This window comes from Balaenoptera ricei, chromosome 15 (assembly GCF_028023285.1).
Source record: "Balaenoptera ricei isolate mBalRic1 chromosome 15, mBalRic1.hap2, whole genome shotgun sequence".
In the NCBI taxonomy this organism is placed as follows: domain Eukaryota; kingdom Metazoa; phylum Chordata; class Mammalia; order Artiodactyla; family Balaenopteridae; genus Balaenoptera; species Balaenoptera ricei.
The window spans coordinates 12,738,102-12,758,669 of NC_082653.1; the positions used below are offsets into that span (position 1 = coordinate 12,738,102).

At 52.9% G+C, this 20,568-nt stretch overlaps 1 protein-coding gene across 3 annotated transcripts in view; it reads left to right on the forward strand.

The window, feature by feature from the left end:
* PREX1 (phosphatidylinositol-3,4,5-trisphosphate dependent Rac exchange factor 1) overlaps positions 1 to 20,173 on the forward strand; it is a 192,513-nt gene extending 172,340 nt beyond the window's left edge. For 2 of the 3 annotated variants that reach the window (XM_059896182.1, XM_059896184.1), the window contains exons 27-40: positions 1,219 to 1,307; positions 2,598 to 2,680; positions 2,841 to 2,931; positions 5,459 to 5,587; positions 7,227 to 7,268; positions 8,477 to 8,694; positions 10,603 to 10,702; positions 12,465 to 12,608; positions 12,701 to 12,815; positions 14,276 to 14,342; positions 15,624 to 15,796; positions 16,233 to 16,335; positions 16,594 to 16,661; positions 18,454 to 20,173. In XM_059896182.1, coding sequence (XP_059752165.1) covers positions 1,219 to 1,307; positions 2,598 to 2,680; positions 2,841 to 2,931; positions 5,459 to 5,587; positions 7,227 to 7,268; positions 8,477 to 8,694; positions 10,603 to 10,702; positions 12,465 to 12,608; positions 12,701 to 12,815; positions 14,276 to 14,342; positions 15,624 to 15,796; positions 16,233 to 16,335; positions 16,594 to 16,661; positions 18,454 to 18,496 — 1,465 coding nt within the window. In that variant the 3' untranslated portion in view covers positions 18,497 to 20,173. The other variant, XM_059896185.1, reaches the window with a different exon arrangement.
* The last annotated feature ends 395 nt before the right edge of the window (positions 20,174 to 20,568 follow it).

Below are 20,568 nucleotides of genomic sequence, written 5' to 3' on the forward strand. Positions count from 1 at the left end.
GGGTTAGGCCGAGCCCCACAGCACGCCCCAGATGCCCCCTTCGGCTCCCCTGCCCCTGCGCTAACGTTGCAGGGCCCATCCCCTGGTGGACACCACCCATCCTTTCTGCCTTGGTTCCACTCCACACACGTTGATGGAATGTGGTCCAAGGAAAAGTCAAGATCTGCAGTGTGTTTTAAAATCAGCATAAGACCTCTGGTTTCTGCAACAAACACTATTTTTACTTGATCCAGGGAGTAAGACCATTTTTTTTCCCTGCTGACTCAGAGGATCTGAATTGTTTTTTCCTGGTTAAGTTAACTATTAACAAGATCAGTGAAGTTTTAATTAGTGGGTTAAATGACTAAAAACCCAATTTCCTGTAATAAACCATAGAGTGAGTGAATGGAATTCCTTACCACAAATAAACAAGCACCATGGCCTCCGGTGAAAGGTTATATAACATCTGACCATTGTGGTTAAAGTAGAATCTTGGAGGGGCACTTCAATTGTTCGTGGGCAAAATACAGAACTGATAAGAATTTGGCAAGAAAGGCCTTGGGCCCCATTCTCCCAGCTTTTATATCCTTTCAGTCTTCAAGGGACCGGATTGGTCGGTGTTTCTTGGTGTCTGTGTTACGAGATGGTCTGGCTGACTGGGTACCTACCGTGTGTTCTTGGAGCCTCTTGTCCACAGACCAAGATCTCTCCATGTCTCTGGGTTTCCATTCTGACATTTTTGGGTCCTCTGATTTTTCTTTTAATTGTCAGAAAGGTGAAGGAAAGAACTTCAGGGTTGTGGTTTTTGATTCCCCGTACCTTCTGAGTTCCTGGGATACAAGCCAAGCAAACACAGTCCTTGTTCTTAGGAGGTTTCCAGCCAGGCTGGGGAGACAAAACATGGAACCATGTGGCCAAGCGTGGCGAATGCAGGTGTGTCCAGGGACAAGGCTGTCCCACGAAGACAGTGACAGGAGTTACACCCGAAAGAAAATGATTCTTTGTCCACCTACCACTTCTGTACTGAGGCCTGGAAATGTTTCCCCAGCGTCAGACCTGGAGAACGCACCAGGGCAACCCTGCCCGTCTCTGGCTCTGGCGGTTGGCCCATGGTGCCTTCTCTGGGACAGTCGTCCACCCAAGGGTTTTGTCTACGCTCCAGAAAGTGGGTTCCGGGTGCTGGGAGCAGAGGCTGTGAGTGGGAGGGTGACTCATGCCTTCCTGTCTGCTGCTTTGCAGTGAATGTAACAGCAATCGCGACTCCGTCCTGTCCTCCACCAGCGTGAGAAGTAACAGCTCCTACCTGGGCAGCGACGAGATGGGGTCTGGTGAGTGCAAGGCTCGTGCTCCAGGAGAGGGGTCCCCCAGCGCGATTCTGTTTTGTTTATTTTTATTTTGTTATGCTTTACTTCATGTTATATTGTCTTCTATTACTTTGCCTGGTGTGGTAGTGGTTTTCCTTCAGTCCTTTAGCAAACATTTATTGCGCACCGGTTATGTGCTGGGACCACAGCAGTGAATGAAAAGACAAAGATCCCGGCCCTCACGTTCTCTGTGAATGCCACGGACACGGGACAAATAAAAACATACACGATGCAGTTACATGTTGTGGTGAGGGCCCCAACGTTACTAAAATAGGGCGACCTGATGGTTGCCGTGAATGACACATGCTCGAACCAAAAATTCAGACAACACAGGAAAGTTCAAAAGAAGTACATGAAAATAAGTCAGAATCTCAACCTTTCCCCCGGAAGTGACTGTTGATTATATTTGGGGATTGCTGGTGAACATGTATTTCTGCACAGATGTGGAGAAATGTGGGTGGACGGCTGGAGGGACAGACAGACATAAATAAGATTTTATAAATTAGATTCTGTTACTTGGAACTTTTACTGAAAGACTGAAATTTGTTTTTATTTTAGTTTTATTGATTTCAGCCTTTAAAATTTTTATTTTGTGAATAGGACAGACATCCACATGGTTCATAATGCAAAAGGCATGAGAGGGTGGGTGGTGACAAACCTCCCTCCCACCCTTGTTACCCGGCCTCCCGGTTCCCAAGCTCCCACTGTCACTGCTGCCCTATGTGTCTTTCCAGAGGTAGAATCTGTGCATAAAAATTTAATTTTAATTGTACTTCAGTTTAACAGAAGAAAAAGAAGCTCAGGTAAAATCAGAGATATTTCTGAACTTTAGATAAATATTTCATCACATAAGATATTCAGCTGCAAAAACTAACCCTGGGGAGGTTTTAGGAAGGCGCTTACATGTGGCAGCTGATTTAAATGAAATGGCTGCGGGATGAATCAGGAGACTGGGATCTGGTTCCTTATCTCTGGCTTTTTGTCTCCTCCTCTGCAGAGTGAAAACTAATAACATTGACTTACAATTGTGTAATGTTTTAGTTCCTGTTGCCCATTTTGCAGATGCAGAAACCGAGGTGCAGAGAGGTCAAGTGATTTGTGCAGTGTCACACAGCCAGGACCTGGGTCTATCAGACTCCAAGTCCACTGTGGGTTTTGGAGCTCTGTAGCTACATTGCTTTCTTGAGAAAGAGGCTGGGAAGGTGTGAGATGGGGCAGGAATAGTTGATGGCTGTGGTTTCTTCCTTCTGCAAGGGGACGAGCTGCCCTGTGACATGAGGATCCCGTCAGACAAGCAGGACAAGCTTCATGGCTGCCTGGAGCACCTCTTTAACCAGGTAGGACCTTTGTCCCAACCCTGGCCTGACCTTGAGTTCTTCCCATCACCCCTGGTAAGAATCCATAAGCCAGGAGCCGGGGCAGCGGCTATGAGTAATGGGTCCCTGCAGCTTGGAGGGCCCTGTGGGCCAAACTAACCCAGAGCTTCCTGCCACCCAGGTGGACTCCATCCATGCACTCCTCAAGGGGCCAGTCATGAGCAGAGCTTTTGAAGAGACCAGGCATTTCCCCATGGACCACAGCTTACAAGGTGAGCAGAGAAGAGTCCCCAGGCAGGGCGAGGGATGACATCCAGCATCCGTCAGGGAGACAGGCTGCAACGGGTGATGTGTGCTGGACAGGCGGCAGGCCACCTGGGCCACGTTCTCAGCTTTGCCCCTCACCTGTTGAATGGCCGTGGGTCAGTCCAGGGGCAGTCAGCAGGTTCAGCCCGTGGGCCAAATCCAGCCCATGGCCTGTTTTTGTACAGACTGTGAGCTGAGAATGATTTTTCATGTATAATGGATTGTCAAAACGGAACGAAAGAAAGAAAGAAAGAATATGTGACAGAGACTGTATGCCCTGCAAAGCCTAAATCAGTTCCTATCTGACTCTTTACAGAAAAAGTGTGTGGACCCCTGGGCTGGTCCCTGAGCCTTTCTGGGCCTCCGTCTGCCTGTTTATAACATGAGGGGAAGGACTGGAGCACAATTTGCCAAACCTCAGACACCCCCAGCCCCCTTCATCGTTTTAGACATATTCATAGAATCTGCCAACGTCTTTATATTTTTTAAACCATATTCATTTGCTGCCCATATTATTGATAGATCAAAGTGTCTCCTTTTAAAAAATTCAATTTTGAAAGGAATTTATTTAACTCCTCGTAAATGGAAAACCAGTATAAAATGTCATAAAATAATGATAAATCCAATGGAAACAGCAACAAAAAATGTCATTGTACTGTAGTTAGGCACTGTTGCCTGCCCAGAGCTCTTTGTTCTTTATTCCTGAGGGGGATTAGTGAGTTAAAGAAGTGTTAAGGACTTACCAGCACCAAATTGAGACCTTCTTCTTGAAATGATTGAGAGAAAAAGATTGACTTTTATGTCCCTCTATTTACTTCTCCTCCCATTTACCCATCTACCCACCTACCCATCCACCCACCCATTTATCTATCCACCCATCCGTCCATCCATCCCATCCCATCCATCCCATCCATCCCATCCATCCATCATCCATCCATCCATCCATCTATCCATCCATCCATCCATCTATCCCATCCATCCATCATCCATCCATCCATCCATCCATTCATCTATCCATCCATCCATCCATTCATCTATGCATCCATCCATCCATCCATCCATCCATCCATCCATCATCCATCCATCCATTCATCTATCCATCCATCCATCCACCCATCCATCCATCCATCCATCTATCCATCCATCCATCCACCCATCCATCCATCCATCCATCCATCCATCCATTCATCTATCCATCCATCCCATCCATCCCATCCATCCATCCATCATCCATCCATCCCATCCATCCATCTATCCATCCATCCATCCATCTATCCATCCATCCCATCCATCCATCATCCATCCATCCATCCATCCATTCATCTATCCATCCATCCATCCATCCATTAATCTATCCATCCATCCATCCATTCATCTATCCATCCATCCATCCATTCATCTATCCATCCATCCATCCATCCACCCATCCATTAATCTATCCATCCACCCATCCATCCATCTATCCATCCATCCATCCATCCATTAATCTATCCATCCACCCATCCATCCATCTATCCATCCATCCATCCATCCATCCATCCATCCATCTATCCACCCATCCATCCACCCATCCACCTACCCACTCATCCACCCATCTGTCTACTCCATGCATCCGTGCATTCATACATCCAGTAAATAATTTCCAAGAACCAGCTTGTGTCAGGCCTTGTGCTGGGCCCTGGGGCCCATGAGATGAAAGTGACACTGCCTCTGACCTCAAGGAGCTTCCAGTAGAGTTCAGGAGATAGGAAAAGAAACAAGCAGTTGCTCCTAAGTGAGGGTCGGAAGTGGTGAGGAGTTGGGGTGCCCTAGCTCAGCTCTCCCTCCTGCTGTCTCAGGATCATCTCTCCCTGGGATGAACCTTAGAAAGAAGAAATGTCAAACTCAGAGGAAACAAAACCACAAATATCTCAGAAACCTGGGACTTTGTAGCAGGGAAGAGGCCAAAGGAGTGGGGACCTGTGTATGCTTGTCTGGGGCCAGGTTCAAGTCCCTTTTCTGTCACTACCCTGCTATGTGACTTTAGGCAAGTCACTTTTCCACTCTGTGCCTGGACTTCCTCCTCTGTGTAGGATAAAGGTTATGCTAGGTTACAACTCATGTGCCAGCTCGATTGGTTGTGGCTGTGAGGAGGTAGTACCCAAGAATCCTTCCGTGACTACCTCCAGGCTTAGGAGACAAGAATGCCCTGATTGATTTGTGATGCCTGCATTGGATTTGTTGCACCTGTGAGGAGTCACAGCCTCAGACGAGTGGGAAGGAGTGCTGAGATTGATCAGCAATGTCTGCCTTGAGTGTGATACTATGAATTCGTAGCACACTTACCATGTATTTGCCTTCCGTGGACCAGATAGTACCCTAGAGTCCTGCCAGTATCCTTGACCTAAGATTCTGAGCTTTGGAATCTAGTGATGGGACAGAGGCCTTTGTGCCACCATTTTCCAAAGCTATCTAATTGTCCCTTTCCTGCCCTCATGTCACTTTCTGCCCCAGAGTTCAAACAGAAAGAGGAGTGTACAATTCGTGGCCGGAGCTTGATCCAGATCAGCATCCAGGAGGACCCCTGGAACCTCCCCAATTCCATCAAGACCCTGGTGGACAACATTCAGAGATACGTGGAAGGTCAGTTGGGCAGGGAAGGCTGTAATGTGGAGTTTTTGTGGCCTTTGGTTCCTGATGTAGAATGTGGAAGGATCAGGAATGGGTCCATCTCCGTGCCCCATGTCTCTCCAGGCCCAGGGAGAGGACAGGAAGAGCGAGTGTCCCTTTCTCAGCTGTGTCCTGCCCTGGGCAAGGCCCTGGGACAGTACACACTTGATCAAGGAACCGCTGATTTGGGGTGCCTGGGGCTTCCTTGCAGAGTCAGGAGGCTAAGAAGGCTGAACTTGTTCCTTCTCAGCTTCCAAAATTGTGGATGTAGTTCAGTTCCTTTTGTTTACTAACAGGTTACAAGTTGGGGGGTGGGTAGGTCCTGATCGGACTTGGGCCCCCAGGTAATTTTTGATGCTACAGCATTAAAAAAATGTGAATCTGCTGCCAGCATTTATAATCTGAGACCCCACATAAAAGTCTAGATTTCTGGCTATTCTTGAACAATCAGAAGATCTGGCAATAACAGGCCTGCAATTCCGCATTCACACTTGGCTGGAGATGAGTGGTGGCCACCCTCTTTAGGTGGGGGAGGGCTGCCTTCCAGTGCACATGGATCCCACCATGCCCTGTGGCCTGGGGTCTGCTTCATGCACCTTATGTTACCTGCCTGGCCCTTGGCAGCATTTGAGCCTGGGACTCCTGGGTTAGAAGGATCCCAGGCCAGGGAGACATCTGACCAGGACAGCAGGAGGTGCTTGGCCCCAGAGTCATGACCCCAGGAACAGCACCCTCTGAGTTGGAAGTCTGTGTTGGCCCTGAGATGTCCTGTCTTCCAAAATTCTCATTGGTGAAGAGCATGGACTCTGGAGCCAGATGGCCAGTGCTCAAACCCCAGCTCTCCCACTTATTGGCTGTGCGACCTTAGCAAGTTCCTTGACTTCTCTGTGCTTCAGTCTCTTCATGTGTAAAATGGGTTCATAGTGTTGTTGTGAGGGGTGAATGAGTCAGTACAAACAAGGCACTTAGTACAGTGCCTGCACACAGTTAAGTCCTCAGTAAGCACATGCTGGTGTTACTACCACACCCTGCCCTGCATCTTAGTGCCTCCCCAGGACAGAGTGTATCACAAGAGGGCAAATCCAGGGGCCCTTCAGATTTTTCTTTTAAGCCCCTTCTGGCCCCAAGAGCCTTTATTTGAAGGAAAGAGACCAGGCTGTTAGGCCTGTGTCTGGAAGATCTGAGCTTTGTCTACACGTGGGCAGGGCTTGGCTGTGTAGGACGATGTGAATAAGTACCTGAGTACACGTGTGAGTGTACGTGGTCTGAGTGTGCTCCCACATGTACGTACATGCGTGTGTCAGGGTGTGCCCACGCACAGGTACAAGGTGTGGGCTGGGGGCTCTGGCCCAGGAGTTGGAGGGGCTGGTGTCAGTCTGTGTGTGGAGGGTATATATAGACAGTTGGGGTGCAGCGAACAGTTGGGGTTTCATCCCCTGGATGTCCAAGGGTTTCTGGAATCTGCTCAACATTCAGCCAGAGCTTCTTGAGCACGGCTCTGTGTACCCAGAGCTTCACTACGAGAAGGGGTCAGGCACGTGGGCTGTGGGGAGGCCTGGCTCGGCTTGCTCCTTCTGCTAACCCCTCTCAGCCCATCTCCTTCTCCTTCCAGATGGAAAGAACCAGCTGCTCCTGGCCTTGCTGAAGTGCACAGGTGAGGGCTTTGAAGGGGCAGCTGTCTGTGATTTGCACACACCCAGGTGCATCCAGGAGAGGCCACCCTGGCAGCCAGTGCCCATGACCGCAGCCCGGGGAAGGCCTCTTCTGCCGGCCAAGGTTGACTTTCCCCTGGTCATTGGGGTCTGCACAGGGGGAGGTAACACCATGGCCTCTAGCCCCGCCAAGAACTACTCAGACCTCACTTCTTCCTCTTGTGTCCAGGGGACAAGTCTCGGGGCCCTGGAGCCAGGAACACTATCTCTTGTCACTTCCCAGGCCTGGGCTGATCTGGATGAGGACACAGGATAGAGTACCGACAATTAGGGAGGCTCTTTGCTGGTAGAGCCCTCAGCCCCAGCCTGGGGCTTCCTACCCTGAAGACGGTGGGGAGGAGGAGGGACTGACAAGGGCCTAGGGGAATCTTAGAGGTGTTCTCTGTCCCTCCCTTCCTTCCAGAAATTCCCAGCCAAGGGGCAGCTAGAACAGGATCTGGGTCAAAATTGGTCACTGAAAACCCATTGGCTAGAGCCAGTCATCAAAAATAATCCCTTCCAGGGAATTCCCTGGTGGTCCAGTGGTTAGGACTCGGTGCTTTCACTGCTGGGGCCCGGGTTCGATCCCTGGTCAGGGAACTAAGATCCCGAAAGCTGCGTGGCACAGCCAAAAGGAAAAAAAAAAAATCCCTTCCAGAATATTAGGACCCTGAATGACTGATTGCCCAAAATTGGCCAGTTCTGTAAACCACATCACAAGCAGGGGGCAAGGAAGTGGTGGTGGGGGAATGATAAGAAGAAGGCATACTTCTCAAAAATAGAGAAAATGCTAAACTGCATTTCTTAAAACGTGGAGCTGGCGTCATCACTCTCAATCAATGCCGAGAAATATCCTAATAAATAAACAGCTGAGGGTAAGGGTTTGGGGAAAGCCTTTGGAAAATCACAAGTTGTTTTGTTTTTTTACATAGGGAGATGGGTCTTTGAGAGAGTTGAGTTTTTCCACAGATTGGCTTGCTTTTGGAGAGCTGAGTTTTGTGGAGTTGCCTTTGGTGCCTGGGATGAATTAATGCTGTCTGCCAAGTTGGCCCCGGATGGGTGGTCGCGTCGGGGAGAGGAGGCTGGTCCCGGGCCCCGGGTTGTGGGGTACAGGCCTGCTGATGGCGCAGGAGCCCCCCGCCCAGCGCGGCCCCGCCCCCTCTGCCCACAGACACGGAGCTGCAGCTGCGGAGGGACAGCATCTTCTGCCAGGCGCTGGTGGCCGCCGTGTGCACCTTCTCCGAGCAGCTGCTGGCGGCCCTGAGCTACCGCTACAACAACAACGGCGAGTACGAGGAGAGCAGCCGGGACGCCAGCCGCAAGTGGCTGGAGCAGGTGGCGGCCACTGGCGTCCTCCTGCACTGCCAGTCTCTGCTGTCGCCGGCCGCGGTGAGTGGGGGGCGGGGGAGGTCTTGCTCAGGCTGTCGCTCACCCCGTTCATTCGTTCAGCGGCTGTTTATCGAGCACCTACTGTGTGTCACTGTTACAGGCACTGGGGACCCAGCAGTGGACAAAACAGAGAGTTCGTTTACTCAGGGACCTTATACCCTGCTTTTGGGGAGATAGACATAAACAACTAAGGACCAGGGATGGTATAGACCAGTGGTTCTCACCAGGGCAGTTTTGCCCCCAGGGTACACTCGGCAATCTCTGGAGACATTTTTGGTTGTCACAACTGAGGGAAGAGGAAGTACTACTGGCGTCTGGTGTGTAGAGGCCAGGGAGGCTGCTAAACCTCCTACAGCACGGAATGCTCACCCCCGTCCCCACCCCGCAGCAGAGAATTCTCTGGCCCCAAGTGTCAGTAGTGCTGCAGTTGAGAAACCCTCATTTATAGTGTTAAGGGCTAAGGGGAAAAACTAAGCAGGGAAGGGGACGGGAAGGGGACAGGAAGGTCTGGGGTGGTGGCAGTTGAAAGTTTTGATAAGGCAGCCACTGAGGGCCTCAGTGAGAGGTGACATCTGGCCTAAGAACCGAAGGAGGGGAGGGGGTGAGCCATGAGGACACTGGGGAGGAGCCCTCCAGGCAGAGAGAACAGCAGGTGCAAAGGTCCTGAGGCAGGAGGATGCATGCAGTGTTTGAGATACAGCGAGGTACCCAGTGTGGCTGGAATAGAGTGAGTGAGCCAGGGGAAGGTGGGGGAGGTGAGTCCTGAGAATTAACTGGGGTCGGGTCTGACTGTGCGGGGTCTTGCAGGCTGTTGTAGGACTTTGGCTGTTACTCTGAGTGGGTGGCAGTCAGGGGAGGGTTTTGAGAAGAGGAGGGACAGGATCTGACTTTGATACTTAAAGGATCACCCAGGCTGCGGGGTGGGGAAGAGTGTAGAGGGGCAAGGGCAGAAACTGGGAGACCAGTGAGCAGGCTTTTGTGGTAATCCAGGTGAACTTTGTTGGTGCAAATAGCATCTTGTTTAGTCCTTGCAGTAGCCCCCAGGCAGGTCCTTTACCACCCACTTTTTAAGGATGAGAACACTGAGGCCCAGGGAACCTGTGTGAACCTGGGAGTCTGACTCTAGACCTGGTTGCCCCAGACTGCCCTGCCTTCTCCACATCTCTTTTATCTCTGAGTGCCCTGTCCATCCACTCTCAGGGCTCAGAATCAGGGTGGGTCCTTCTACCAGCCCCGGGAGGAGGCAGAGCCAACGACTCAGCATTTCGGGGTACTGGTACCCAGAGCTGATGCCCCCCCCAGAAATCCAGCCAGCAGCAGCACTTGCTCTGTGCTGTTTGCTCCTCCACCCGTGTGCCCAGGCCTGAGCTCCCCCCACCTTGCAGCCCTGAGCCTCCTAGACATTTGCCCAGGCCGGACAGGAAGCCACAGCTGCGGCGGTTTGGGAAAGAGTGGCCGTGGTGCGCCCTCTGCTGGCCGATGTTGCAGACAGGTGCCTGCCTGGTGGGAGACACCCTCCCGTTGGTTTCTGGAACTGAGCGCCCAGCCCTCACTTTCTTCTTCTCTGATGAGGACACCGGGACCCAGTGTGTTAATTCAGCAGTTGCCAGGGTATGCACGCTCTGAGCTGGGTGCTGCGTTGGAATGGTTCAGTGGGATTGGTGGATTGACCCGGGTAAGAGGGCCACCCAGCATGTTAGAGCAGAGATGGGCTCTGACCTGGGAGGTGCAGGACAGGCCTGGAGCAAACATGATCTCACGTCCAGCCCCAGAGAGACCTGCGCAAGACCTCATGCCTGGTAGCGCCACATCCTGGTGTGTCAAGTAGAGTTGAATCCCAGCATCTTGAAGTGAAACCTGGGGCAGGGGTGGCACCTGTGACTCCTCCACTCTGTCTTGCTCTTGCAGAAGGAGGAACGGACCATGTTGGAGGACATCTGGGTGACCCTGTCGGAGCTGGACAACGTCACCTTCTCCTTCAAGCAGCTGGACGAGAACTACGTGGCCAGTGAGTGATTCCTCCCACCCCACCGTGAGAGTCGGGGTTCTGGGGTCACCCTGTCCCTCCCCCTGCCACCAGGCCAGCTGCCTAAAGTCGACCCAGGACCCAGTGCTTTCAAACCCCATGCTCCCAACATACAGGGAAGGAGAGGGTCTCTTTTTTTTTATAAACCCAGCCGTCTCCAACAGCGCGTAAGAGGGAAAAACAGCCAGTACCCAGTTCTTATTAAAACTCCTAGAGATAACCTTCTGTGGGATGAAGACGTGTTAAGATTTTCTAAGAACTTACACCATAATTTTCTTCTTTCCTTTCTTTCTCCCTCCCTCCCACCCATCTTTCCACTTGCCTACCCACTCATCCACTCATTCATCTACTCATCCATCCACCCATGCATTTATCCATCCGTCCATCCATCCATCACCCATCCACCCACACACTCATCCGTCTATCCACATACCCATAATTACGAGCACATGATACGTGTCAGGCTCAGTTTTAGGTTCTGGGCCACAGTGGAGAGATATACGGCCATGGTTTCTGCCCTCCTGGAGCTCACATTGTGGTCCAGTGGGTCTCAGCCCTGGCTGCGCTGGGATCACCCAGGGAGCTTTTCAGATACTGATGCCTCAGTCCCAGTCCCAGCCCTGGTGATTCGGATTCAGTCTGTGGGGTGGATCCTGGGCATTGGGATTCAAGATAAGCTTTCCAGGTGACTTCGATGTATAGCCAGGACTGAGAATCACTGCACTAGGTTCTAGAGCCATGGTTCTCTGAGCGTGATCCCCGGACCAGCGGCACCTGGAAGCTTGTTAGCCTAATTCTCAGGCCCCATCCCAGACCTACTGAATCCAAAACTGGAAGTAGAGCCCAGAAATGTGTGTCAACAAGCCCCCCCGGTGATTTTGAAGCATGCTAGTTTGAGAACCCCTGCTTTTTTTGTTGTTGTTTTTTATTATCACCTCCCTAAGGAGCTTGTTTAGACAATTTTTTCCTAATCGCCACACCCCCATGAAATTTTTATATCATGGATATACTATATATCTGTTTATGTACTATATGTATATATGTGCTTTACATATAAAAAGAGTAAGTTTTTTTTTTGCCTTTGCCCCCCAAACCAATTTTTACCTCCTTGGAGGTGATATCACCCTGTTGAGAATGTGTAAACTAGAGTCTAGAAGCACAATGGGTTTCATTTCGGGTACCAGTTGGACTTGGTTGGCAGTGGCTGCCTGTCTGTAGGCCAGCTTGGGCTCAGGGAGAATTATCCATCAATTAGTGATGTCTGCTATGGGTGCAGGATGGGGTGTTAGTGCCCCCCCTGCCACAAGCTGTTCGCTCTGGGTGTAAATAAGATGCAGGTGCTGTTTGAGGGTAGCTTTTGCCAGGTAGAGGCCCTGGGCTACCAGGTGAGAGGTAGAAGGAGCATTGGTGTGGCTCTGAAGATAAACACAACAACTCCGCAGCTGGGCAGAATCAATGTCAGGTGTAAGAATTAAGCAGTAGAAACTGGGACCTGTCAAGGGAGGTGAAAAGGGAGGTCAGAGGCTGCTCCTCTGAGTGGTAGGGGGACGGGGCTATCTGAGGTGCCCCGAGACTGTGGGAGGGCAGGAAGGTCTGAAGCTGCGGCTCTGGGGTAGGCAGACAGGGAGGTCCTGGGACATCACAGTGGCGATCTGAAGGAGGTCTATAGCTGCCCTCGCGGAGGTGGGGCAGGGCCCTTCCAGCCTTGATGGTGAGCCCTCTGCCCCACCATGGCCCCCAACAGACACCAACGTCTTCTACCACATCGAGGGCAGCCGGCAGGCACTGAAGGTCATCTTCTACCTGGATAGCTATCACTTCTCCAAGCTGCCCTCCCGCCTGGAGAGCGGGGCCAGCCTAAGGCTGCACACCGTGCTCTTCACGAAAGGTGAGCCGCAGTGACGGGCTGAGTGGGGCCCACTGGGGATGGCCGTGCACGCCGGGAGCCAAGCACCTGCCCTCGCTCTTCTTCCTTCACAGCTCTGGAGAACATGGAGGCGCCGCCTCCTCCAGGCAGCCAGACGGTGGAAGATTTGCAGCAGGAGATCAATGCCCAGTCCCTGGAGAAGGTTCAGCAGTATTACCGCAAACTCAGGTATCTGCACGGGCTACATGATGGGGGCAGGGTTCTGAACACTGTCACGGGGAGTGAGCATTAGCGTGTAAGGCACCAGACAGGCCCCCAGTGCGGGGGTAGGCAATGCCCTTTCTTGAGCATCTACTGTGCGCCAGGCCCTCTGCCTACACGAGCTCATCAGATTCTCACAACAGTCACTGGCAGCCATTCTAACCCAGCCATTCTAACCCACTTTGCAGATGAGGAAACCGATGCCCAGAGAGCACACCCAGCTTGCCCAAGTCATGCAGCTAGACTGGGTCTGCTTGGCTTCAAAGCAGGCCCTTCCATCTGGGAGGAGATGCCTGTTTCATTCTGCATGGGGGTGGGAGCTGGGACAGGGGCCCTGGGATTCTTGAGCCTGTGAGTGAGGGACATGACCCCAGAGCCTCGGCCTTGCTCAGGGGAGACCCCCAGAGAGAAGAGAAGAGTAGGGTCACATCCGCCAGGAGGAAGCCTGGGGCCCAAGGAGGCAGCTCCCACTACTGCCGCCCCCATCCCAGCCCCTTCCTACTTCTGCCTCACCTTCTCCCTCCGTGAAGAAGGTGGGCTGAGAATTAGGAGACCGGGGTTTCAGGGTGTGGTAAGGGCTTTACCATTTGGAAATGGGAGAATGATGCTTTCATATGTCTGTTCAGGGAAAACATCTACCTGTATTATTATAACTGGCATCTCTTTGGATCATTCGATGCCATCAGTCTGTTCTGTGCTGTTCACTGAACATTTAAAAAATTGCCTCTGTAATCATTCATTCATCTCCTCTTTCATTCAGCACCTGTCAGTCACGGCCTTCCATAGGCCAGGTTCTGTTCTGGGTGCTCACTTAGGAGTCAACAGTGACCAAACAAAGCCTGTTCTTCATGGAGGGTAGATTCTAGAGCTGCTGTGGTCTGGCCTGCCCCCTGTTTTGTCAATAAAGTTTTATTAGCACACAGCCATGTTCATCCGTGTGTGTATTGTCTCTGGCTGCATTTGTGTTGCAACAGCAGAGCTGAGTAGCATCTTGATAGAGACTGACTGGTCTACACAGCCTAAAATATTTACTCTTTGGCTCTTTACAGAAAAAGTTGGCCAAGCGCTGTTCTAGAAGGGGAGATAAGCAATAGCCCAGTAAACAGAGCCGCGTGACGTGTCAAGTGATGAGGGCGCTCGGAGGAGAGACACAGCAGGATGGGAGAGAGAGTGGGGTGTCAGTGCCGATTCTGACGGCCAGTCGGGGGGAGGTGGCATTTGAGGAGTGCCCGGGGGGCCCCTTCCTGCTTCCCCCAGGGCTGCTGGAGGAACAGGTGACTGTGGGCATGGAGAGCTGTGCCAGCCGCTCTTAATGATTTGTTTCCTCTGGTTGTTGGAGGGCAAAACGATTGCGGCTGCAGTGGGGCAGGGGCTGGGAGGACGGTGGGTGTGGCGGCCCTACCCTCACCCCCGTCTTTCTCTCTCAGGGCATTTTACCTGGAACGGTCTAACCTGCCCACGGATGCCAGCACCACAGCGGTGAAGATAGACCAGGTGTGCCCTCCTTCCCCTCACCTGCCGTGGAGCTTGGTCAGGGCTGGGGGTTCGCGCGGTCAGACAGGGCCCAGGGTCACACGCCAGCCAGAATCCTGGCCGAGATGCCCCGGAGGCCTCTGCAGTCCCTCCTCCAGGAAGTCTTCTGGGATAACTCCTTCCCCATTCGAGAAATCCTGACATCTTCCCCACCCACTTCAGAATTCCTTAGATGATGTATTCTCACTGGCACCCACTCACCTGTGCCTCTTGCATCTCCCTTGTTCACCGCAGCATCTCTCTCAGGCTGGAGCCCCACACCAGATGTGGCCATGCAGTGCTCTTTTTGTGTGTTTCCAATTTGTTGCCAGCATTTAAAAGTCAAAAGATTTCCCGCAAAATGGAGGCTTCTAGTTTATTTTGAGCAGTGGAATACCTGGCTGTCTGGGCCACATTCCCGCGTGCTGCAGGCCTTTCCCCCTCTGCCCAGGCTCTATCAGGCCTCGATTTCTTTTTTAAAAAAATGTATGTATTTATTTATTTGGCTGCATTGGGTCTTCGCTGCGGCACACGGGATCTTCGTTGCAGCGCTTGTTGTGGCACGCGAGCTTCTCTCTAGTTGTGGCGTGCGGGTTTTCTCTTCTCTCGTTGTGGTGCGGGTTCCAGAGCGTGTGGGCTCTGTAGTTTGCGGCACGCGGGCTCCAGTTGAGGCGTGTGAGCTCAGTAGTTGTGGCGCGCAGGCTGAGGTGCCCTGCGGCGTGTGGGATCTTAGTTCCCCGACCAGGGATCGAACCCGCGTCCCCTGCATTGGAAGGCAGATTCTTTACCACTGGACCACCAGGGAAGTCCCTATCAGGCCTTGATTTTGACAGTGGTTTTGGGGCTCCTGGCCTCGGACCGTGAGGCTGGGCTCCGAGAGAAGGGCTGGGCACAGCCCTCCGGGAGTTTGTATAATAGTCTAGCTGGCAGCGTCTTGAGACGACACAGAAAGCAGTGGCCACTGTTCTGTGCCTGCACAGGCGATGCAGGAAAGGGGAGGTGGGACAGAGCAGAAGGGACACTGTTCCTGGGGAGGTGCTGCTATTTGGAGAGGACAGGAGTGGGTATTCGCTGAGGCTTGGTCGTGGGCACACCTGGGCAGGTGAAGAGAATTAGATGGGAGGGTTAGGCCCGAAATATATCGTGAGCACAGGAGGTGAGCTGAGAGGACAGCTGCTGTAACGGAGCTGGATTGGAGGTGGTGACGGGGAGGAAGGACAGGTGGGGGCCTCCTCCGACCGTCCGGGTGTGTGTGCCTCGCAGCTGATCCGCCCCATCAATGCCCTGGATGAGCTCTGCCGCCTCATGAAGTCCTTCGTCTACCCCAAGCCTGGTGCCGCTGGGAGCTTGGGCGCCGGCCTCATCCCCATCTCCTCCGAGCTCTGCTACCGCCTGGGGGCCTGCCAGATCACCATGTGCGGCACGGGCATGCAGAGGTGCGCGGGCCCTGAGCGGGGACGGGCCTCTGGGCGGTTTGGGGGCCCAGGACGGGAGGACGAAGGCCAGGTTTGAATCCTGATTCTGCCGCTGCCTGTTGAGCTCAGACGAGGCCGTGGCTGCCCCCGCCCCCCGCCGAGCCTCAGTTTGTCTGCTGTGAAATGGGACCTCGGGAGGAGGTGGTCCTAGGAGGGCTGCTGAACTTCCCGGTTCTCCCACCCTGGTTGGTGTGACTGAGCGTCTCTGCAGCCTGGTTCTGCTGGAGCATCCATTCAACCTGAGCAGGAATGATCGTGCCTCTTGGTTGGGGCAGATCTGGACACTTTCCCACTTCTGTCCTTTGTCCCTGCTGCTCTGATTGGGGTCTTGGGGGCCGTGGGGGGGCAGGCAGTCGCCCCCGTCTCACCTGCCGCCCCTGTGGCCGCCCCCCTGCAGGAGCACCCTGAGCCTCTCCCTGGAGCAGGCGGCCATCCTGGCGCGGAGCCACGGGCTGCTGCCCAAGTGCGTCATGCAGGCCACGGACATCATGCGGAAGCAGGTGAGGGGACCCATCCCCCGGGGCCCCGCCAGGCTGCGTGCGGGGCACCCAGATCCGGGCCCGGTGGGCACAGGGAGAGGTGGACTCACAGCCCGGGTGGGATGAGGGGCCGTCTGGGCACTGGGCTGATGCCCGTCTCCCCATCTAGAGGGCTGAGGACTTCAGCTCCCGTTACGCCCACCCACACCCACATGCTTCCTCAAGCGCCCTGGGCTCCGTGCAGAGGCAGCCCAGGACCTCACCGTTCTTTCTTCCCAGGGCCCCAGGGTGGAGATTCTGGCCAAAAACCTCCGAGTCAAGGACCAGATGCCCCAGGGTGCACCGCGGTGAGTGGCTGTCCTTCCCCGTCTCCTTTCCTCTCCTCCCTTCCCTGAAGGCCAGGACTTGGGCTGGGCTTCACCCCAGACAGACCCGCTGGTGTTCAGATGGGGCTTCCCCTCTCATTTACGGGACCCCATTTGGGAAACAACAAATACGACTCAGCCTGTTACCTCCCAGAGCTCCCACTTTGGCTGGGAAAGTACGGCAGGGCCCCCAGAGTGAGCCATGGGGCAGTAATTTGTGTGCCCCCCACCGGCTCACCCACCGCCCTTCTCTGCCACCCTGCTGCCCTCAGAGCCCTCAGCCCACCTGCTTCATCCTGTCCTCACGGCGCATCATCTCCACGTTGATGTCAGACCTTCTCGTGGTACTGTGTGCAGCCCCCTTTCCCAGGAATAACTCATTTTTGTGCGTCTTCCCTCTCCATCCACACTGCCCTGCTTTGCTGTTGACATAGACCCACAATCTTTAAATAACTTTTTAATTTTGAAATAGTTTGACTCGCAGGAAGTTGCAAAAATTGTACAGGGAGTTTCCATGTGGTCCTTCACGCAGCTCCCCCCGCCAAGAATAATGTCTCACGTAACCACAGGACATTGTCAAGACCAGGAAACGGTGTTGGAGCAATACAAGAACTCATACAGATCTTATATACGTTTCACTAGTTTTTGCATGCACTCTCTTAGCCCTCGTTATTGTTACTATTATTTTTAGGCCACATGGCGTGGCTTGTGGGATCTTAGTTCCCCGGCCAGGGATTGAACCCGGGCCCTCAGCAGTGGAAGTGTGGAGTCCTAACCACTGGACTGAGAGGGAATTCCCCTCATTACTTTTACTTTTTTATTTTTAATTTTTATTTTTTGGCCTCACTGTTTGGCATGCGGGATCTTAGTTCCCTGACTGAACCCGTGCCCCTTGCAGTGGAAACATGGACTCTTAACCACTGGACCGCCAGGGAGGTCCCTCCCCTCATTACTTTTAAATACTTTTGTATGTCGCTTCCCCTGCTCCAGGCACCATTCTAGTATCTTTACCTATATTAACTTATTTGCTCGAAACAACAACTCTGTGAGCAAGGTACTATTACTATCCCCCATTGGCAGGTGGGGACACTGAGGCCCAGAGAGGGTAAGTATCTTGTCCAAGGTCACACAGCTAGCGCACAGAATCACAGAGATGCGCTTCGGAACCCAGGCATTCTAGGCCCAGAGGCCACGCTCCTGACCACTGTGCCACCTTGCTTCCCTGTCTTGTCCGTGTCACCACAGCAGCCTCCTGTCTGGTCCGGTCCCCCTGCCATCATTCTACCCACAGCAGATCTACCGTCTCCCCTGCTTGAAACCCATTAGTGGCTCCTTCTTACTTGAGAGTAGAGCACAGAATCCTCCCAATGCAGAAAGAAAACCAAGGTAGCTCCCCACGTGCTGCAGAGAGAGGCCCCAAGATATATTAAGTAAAAGACTCCAGTGGCAGAGTGCTGGGTCTACTTTGCCACCATTAGCGTGGAAAAATGCACACACACCCCACACAAGTACCTTAACACAAACATGCGCATGTATATGTGTCTGTTTTTGTAAACCCCTTGCCAGTCTGGAGGGAGCAAGACTCCTGTGGGGCGGGGACTGTACCACTAGGGGAACGTGGGCGGCATCAGTAATTTTTCACTCTGCATCTTTTTACACCTGTTGAGTTTTGCTGTCTGGGCGTGGATTACACGTTCACATAAATCACATGTTGCAATAATAATAGTAGGCCTTGGCCCGCCGGGCTGCTCCTCACCCTCTTCACCTCCACCAGGCTCTACCGCCTCTGCCAGCCGCCGGTGGACGGAGACCTCTAGACGCCGAGGTGCCTCGTGCTTGGCTGCGTCCTCTGGAGCTGGGATTTGGGAGGACACAGGGGGCCGTGTGGCCTTCTCCAGAGCTGGCCCGAGACCTCCTCTCCCGCCTGCTTCAAGATCTGTCCGGCCTCCTCCATCACCTCCTGGGAGGATAAGCAGTGCCCCCACTCTTGGATGAGCTGGTGGATCGGCCCTGGGCTGGCATGTTCTTCACACTTCTGCCAGAAGCCCGAGGGGTGCTGGGGACCCACAGAACTGATGGGTGCAGCCAGGGCCTGGGCTCCGGCCTGCAAGTCCGCAGAACACAGGGGAGAAGTCATGGGCACTGCAGCTGGAGGCCCGCGGCCCCAGCTCCCTCGGGATGGCTCAACCTGCACTTTGGAAACCTCTGGTTTCCTTCTCTGTCCACATTCCAGGCGACCACATGTGTCTGCTCCTCTTCCTCACCTTAGCTTCCAGATTCCCCCCTAACCCTGTACTAATCTGCCTGATGGACTCGGAAAAGCCGGGCCTCTGCCGGTAAAGACAGAGGGACAGGGCACAACGCCTGTTACCAAGAGGACGGTCGAAAGCCACACCGGCTTCCGCCATCAGCGCCATTGGAACTGGAGCCATCAGCCCTGGGCACGAGATTTGCTCTGACTTTATTTATATGGCGTGGACTCTCTATGGTTTATTTTGGGGTTTTTATGTTGTCGTTGGTATCGTTGAGATTTTTTTCCCCCCAGGTTGCGTGATTATATATTTGACATTTTAAATTTCAAAGAAAGCTATATTGTCTAACAGGAGACCAGCATAAGGTAGTATTGACAACTTTTCCCAGTTCTACTAAAAAAAAAAAAAAAAAAAAAAGAAAAACTAAATTATTGAAAATTCAAAAGATGTCAGTATTTCATCTTTTTAATATTAGGGTCTTACGATATGGCTTACAGGTATCGACTAGGGTTCCTTTTCCCACCCACCCTCGGTTCTCCAGCAGTTGGTCTGTATCAGGGTGAATTACTTTGTTCTTTGAACGACTGCCTACAAGGGTTTGAGAGGTGGCTGGGCCAGGCCTGGGGGCTGGAGGGGGTTGAGCCATCCATTGGAGAGGCAGTCCCACACTGGTGCCTGCCCTCTGCAGGTAGAAGGGCCGCCGGGGAACACTGAGTGGTACCTTCTGTAATTTATTTTTTGATGTTAACTCAGAGCAGGGCATTTGGGACTTCTCAGCCAGCTAGAGAGACAGGAAGCTACCCTGCCCACCTGGGCACAGGGACCCACACAGGATCCCCCCTCTGCCCCCCAGCAGTTTGTCCCCTCTAGGTTCTGTTGCCAGCAGGGAAATGTCACAGCTGGGACAGAAGGGAGGAGTCTTTCCAGCCTTGGCTGATGGGTGAAATCAGGTGTGGGTTTCCCACTGCCCTGGAGGCTTGAAGACCCATCAGCATCTTGGCCCCCTGCACCCCCAGGGGCCGCCTTCCCTCTCTTGCCACCCTGCACCAGATTGCAAGAGGTGGGCTTGTTGCAGGACAGAGGTGACACAGATACAAACGAGGACCCTGTGGCAGAAACGGAGAGGGGGCCCCCGAGGGCAAGGGCGTCGTGCACTGGTTTACTTTGAAATGTACAGATATTCTCATTCAATTCATGATAGATTTTTTATTATTATTATTAAAAGTCGGTTTATAATACAAAGATCCTGATCTGTGGCGAGTTCCTTTGGGGCCAACCCTGGTCGTGTGGAGGTGGTTAGGCCGGCCAGCATCACAGGCGGAGTGAGCAACGGTTTTGAAGATTGCACGGAGGACGATCGCTTCGATACCGTCAGGGTCCTTGAGGCAGCGACCCCTGCTCAGTGAGTTACCACTCTGAACCTCAGTTTCCTTCTCTAAAATGGCAGTATATATATTCCCTTGCAGGGGACTGGTGAGGAATACCCGAGATTGTACTGCGGCTCTGCCATTCAGGTGTGCCAGGAAAATTACCGTCTTTATATGTATTTCACCTTTATTTTGGATTCTCAGTTCCTATTTCACTGTGATGGTGGAAAAATGTGACTGTTCTTCCAGGCATTCCCTTGCCTCCTTCTG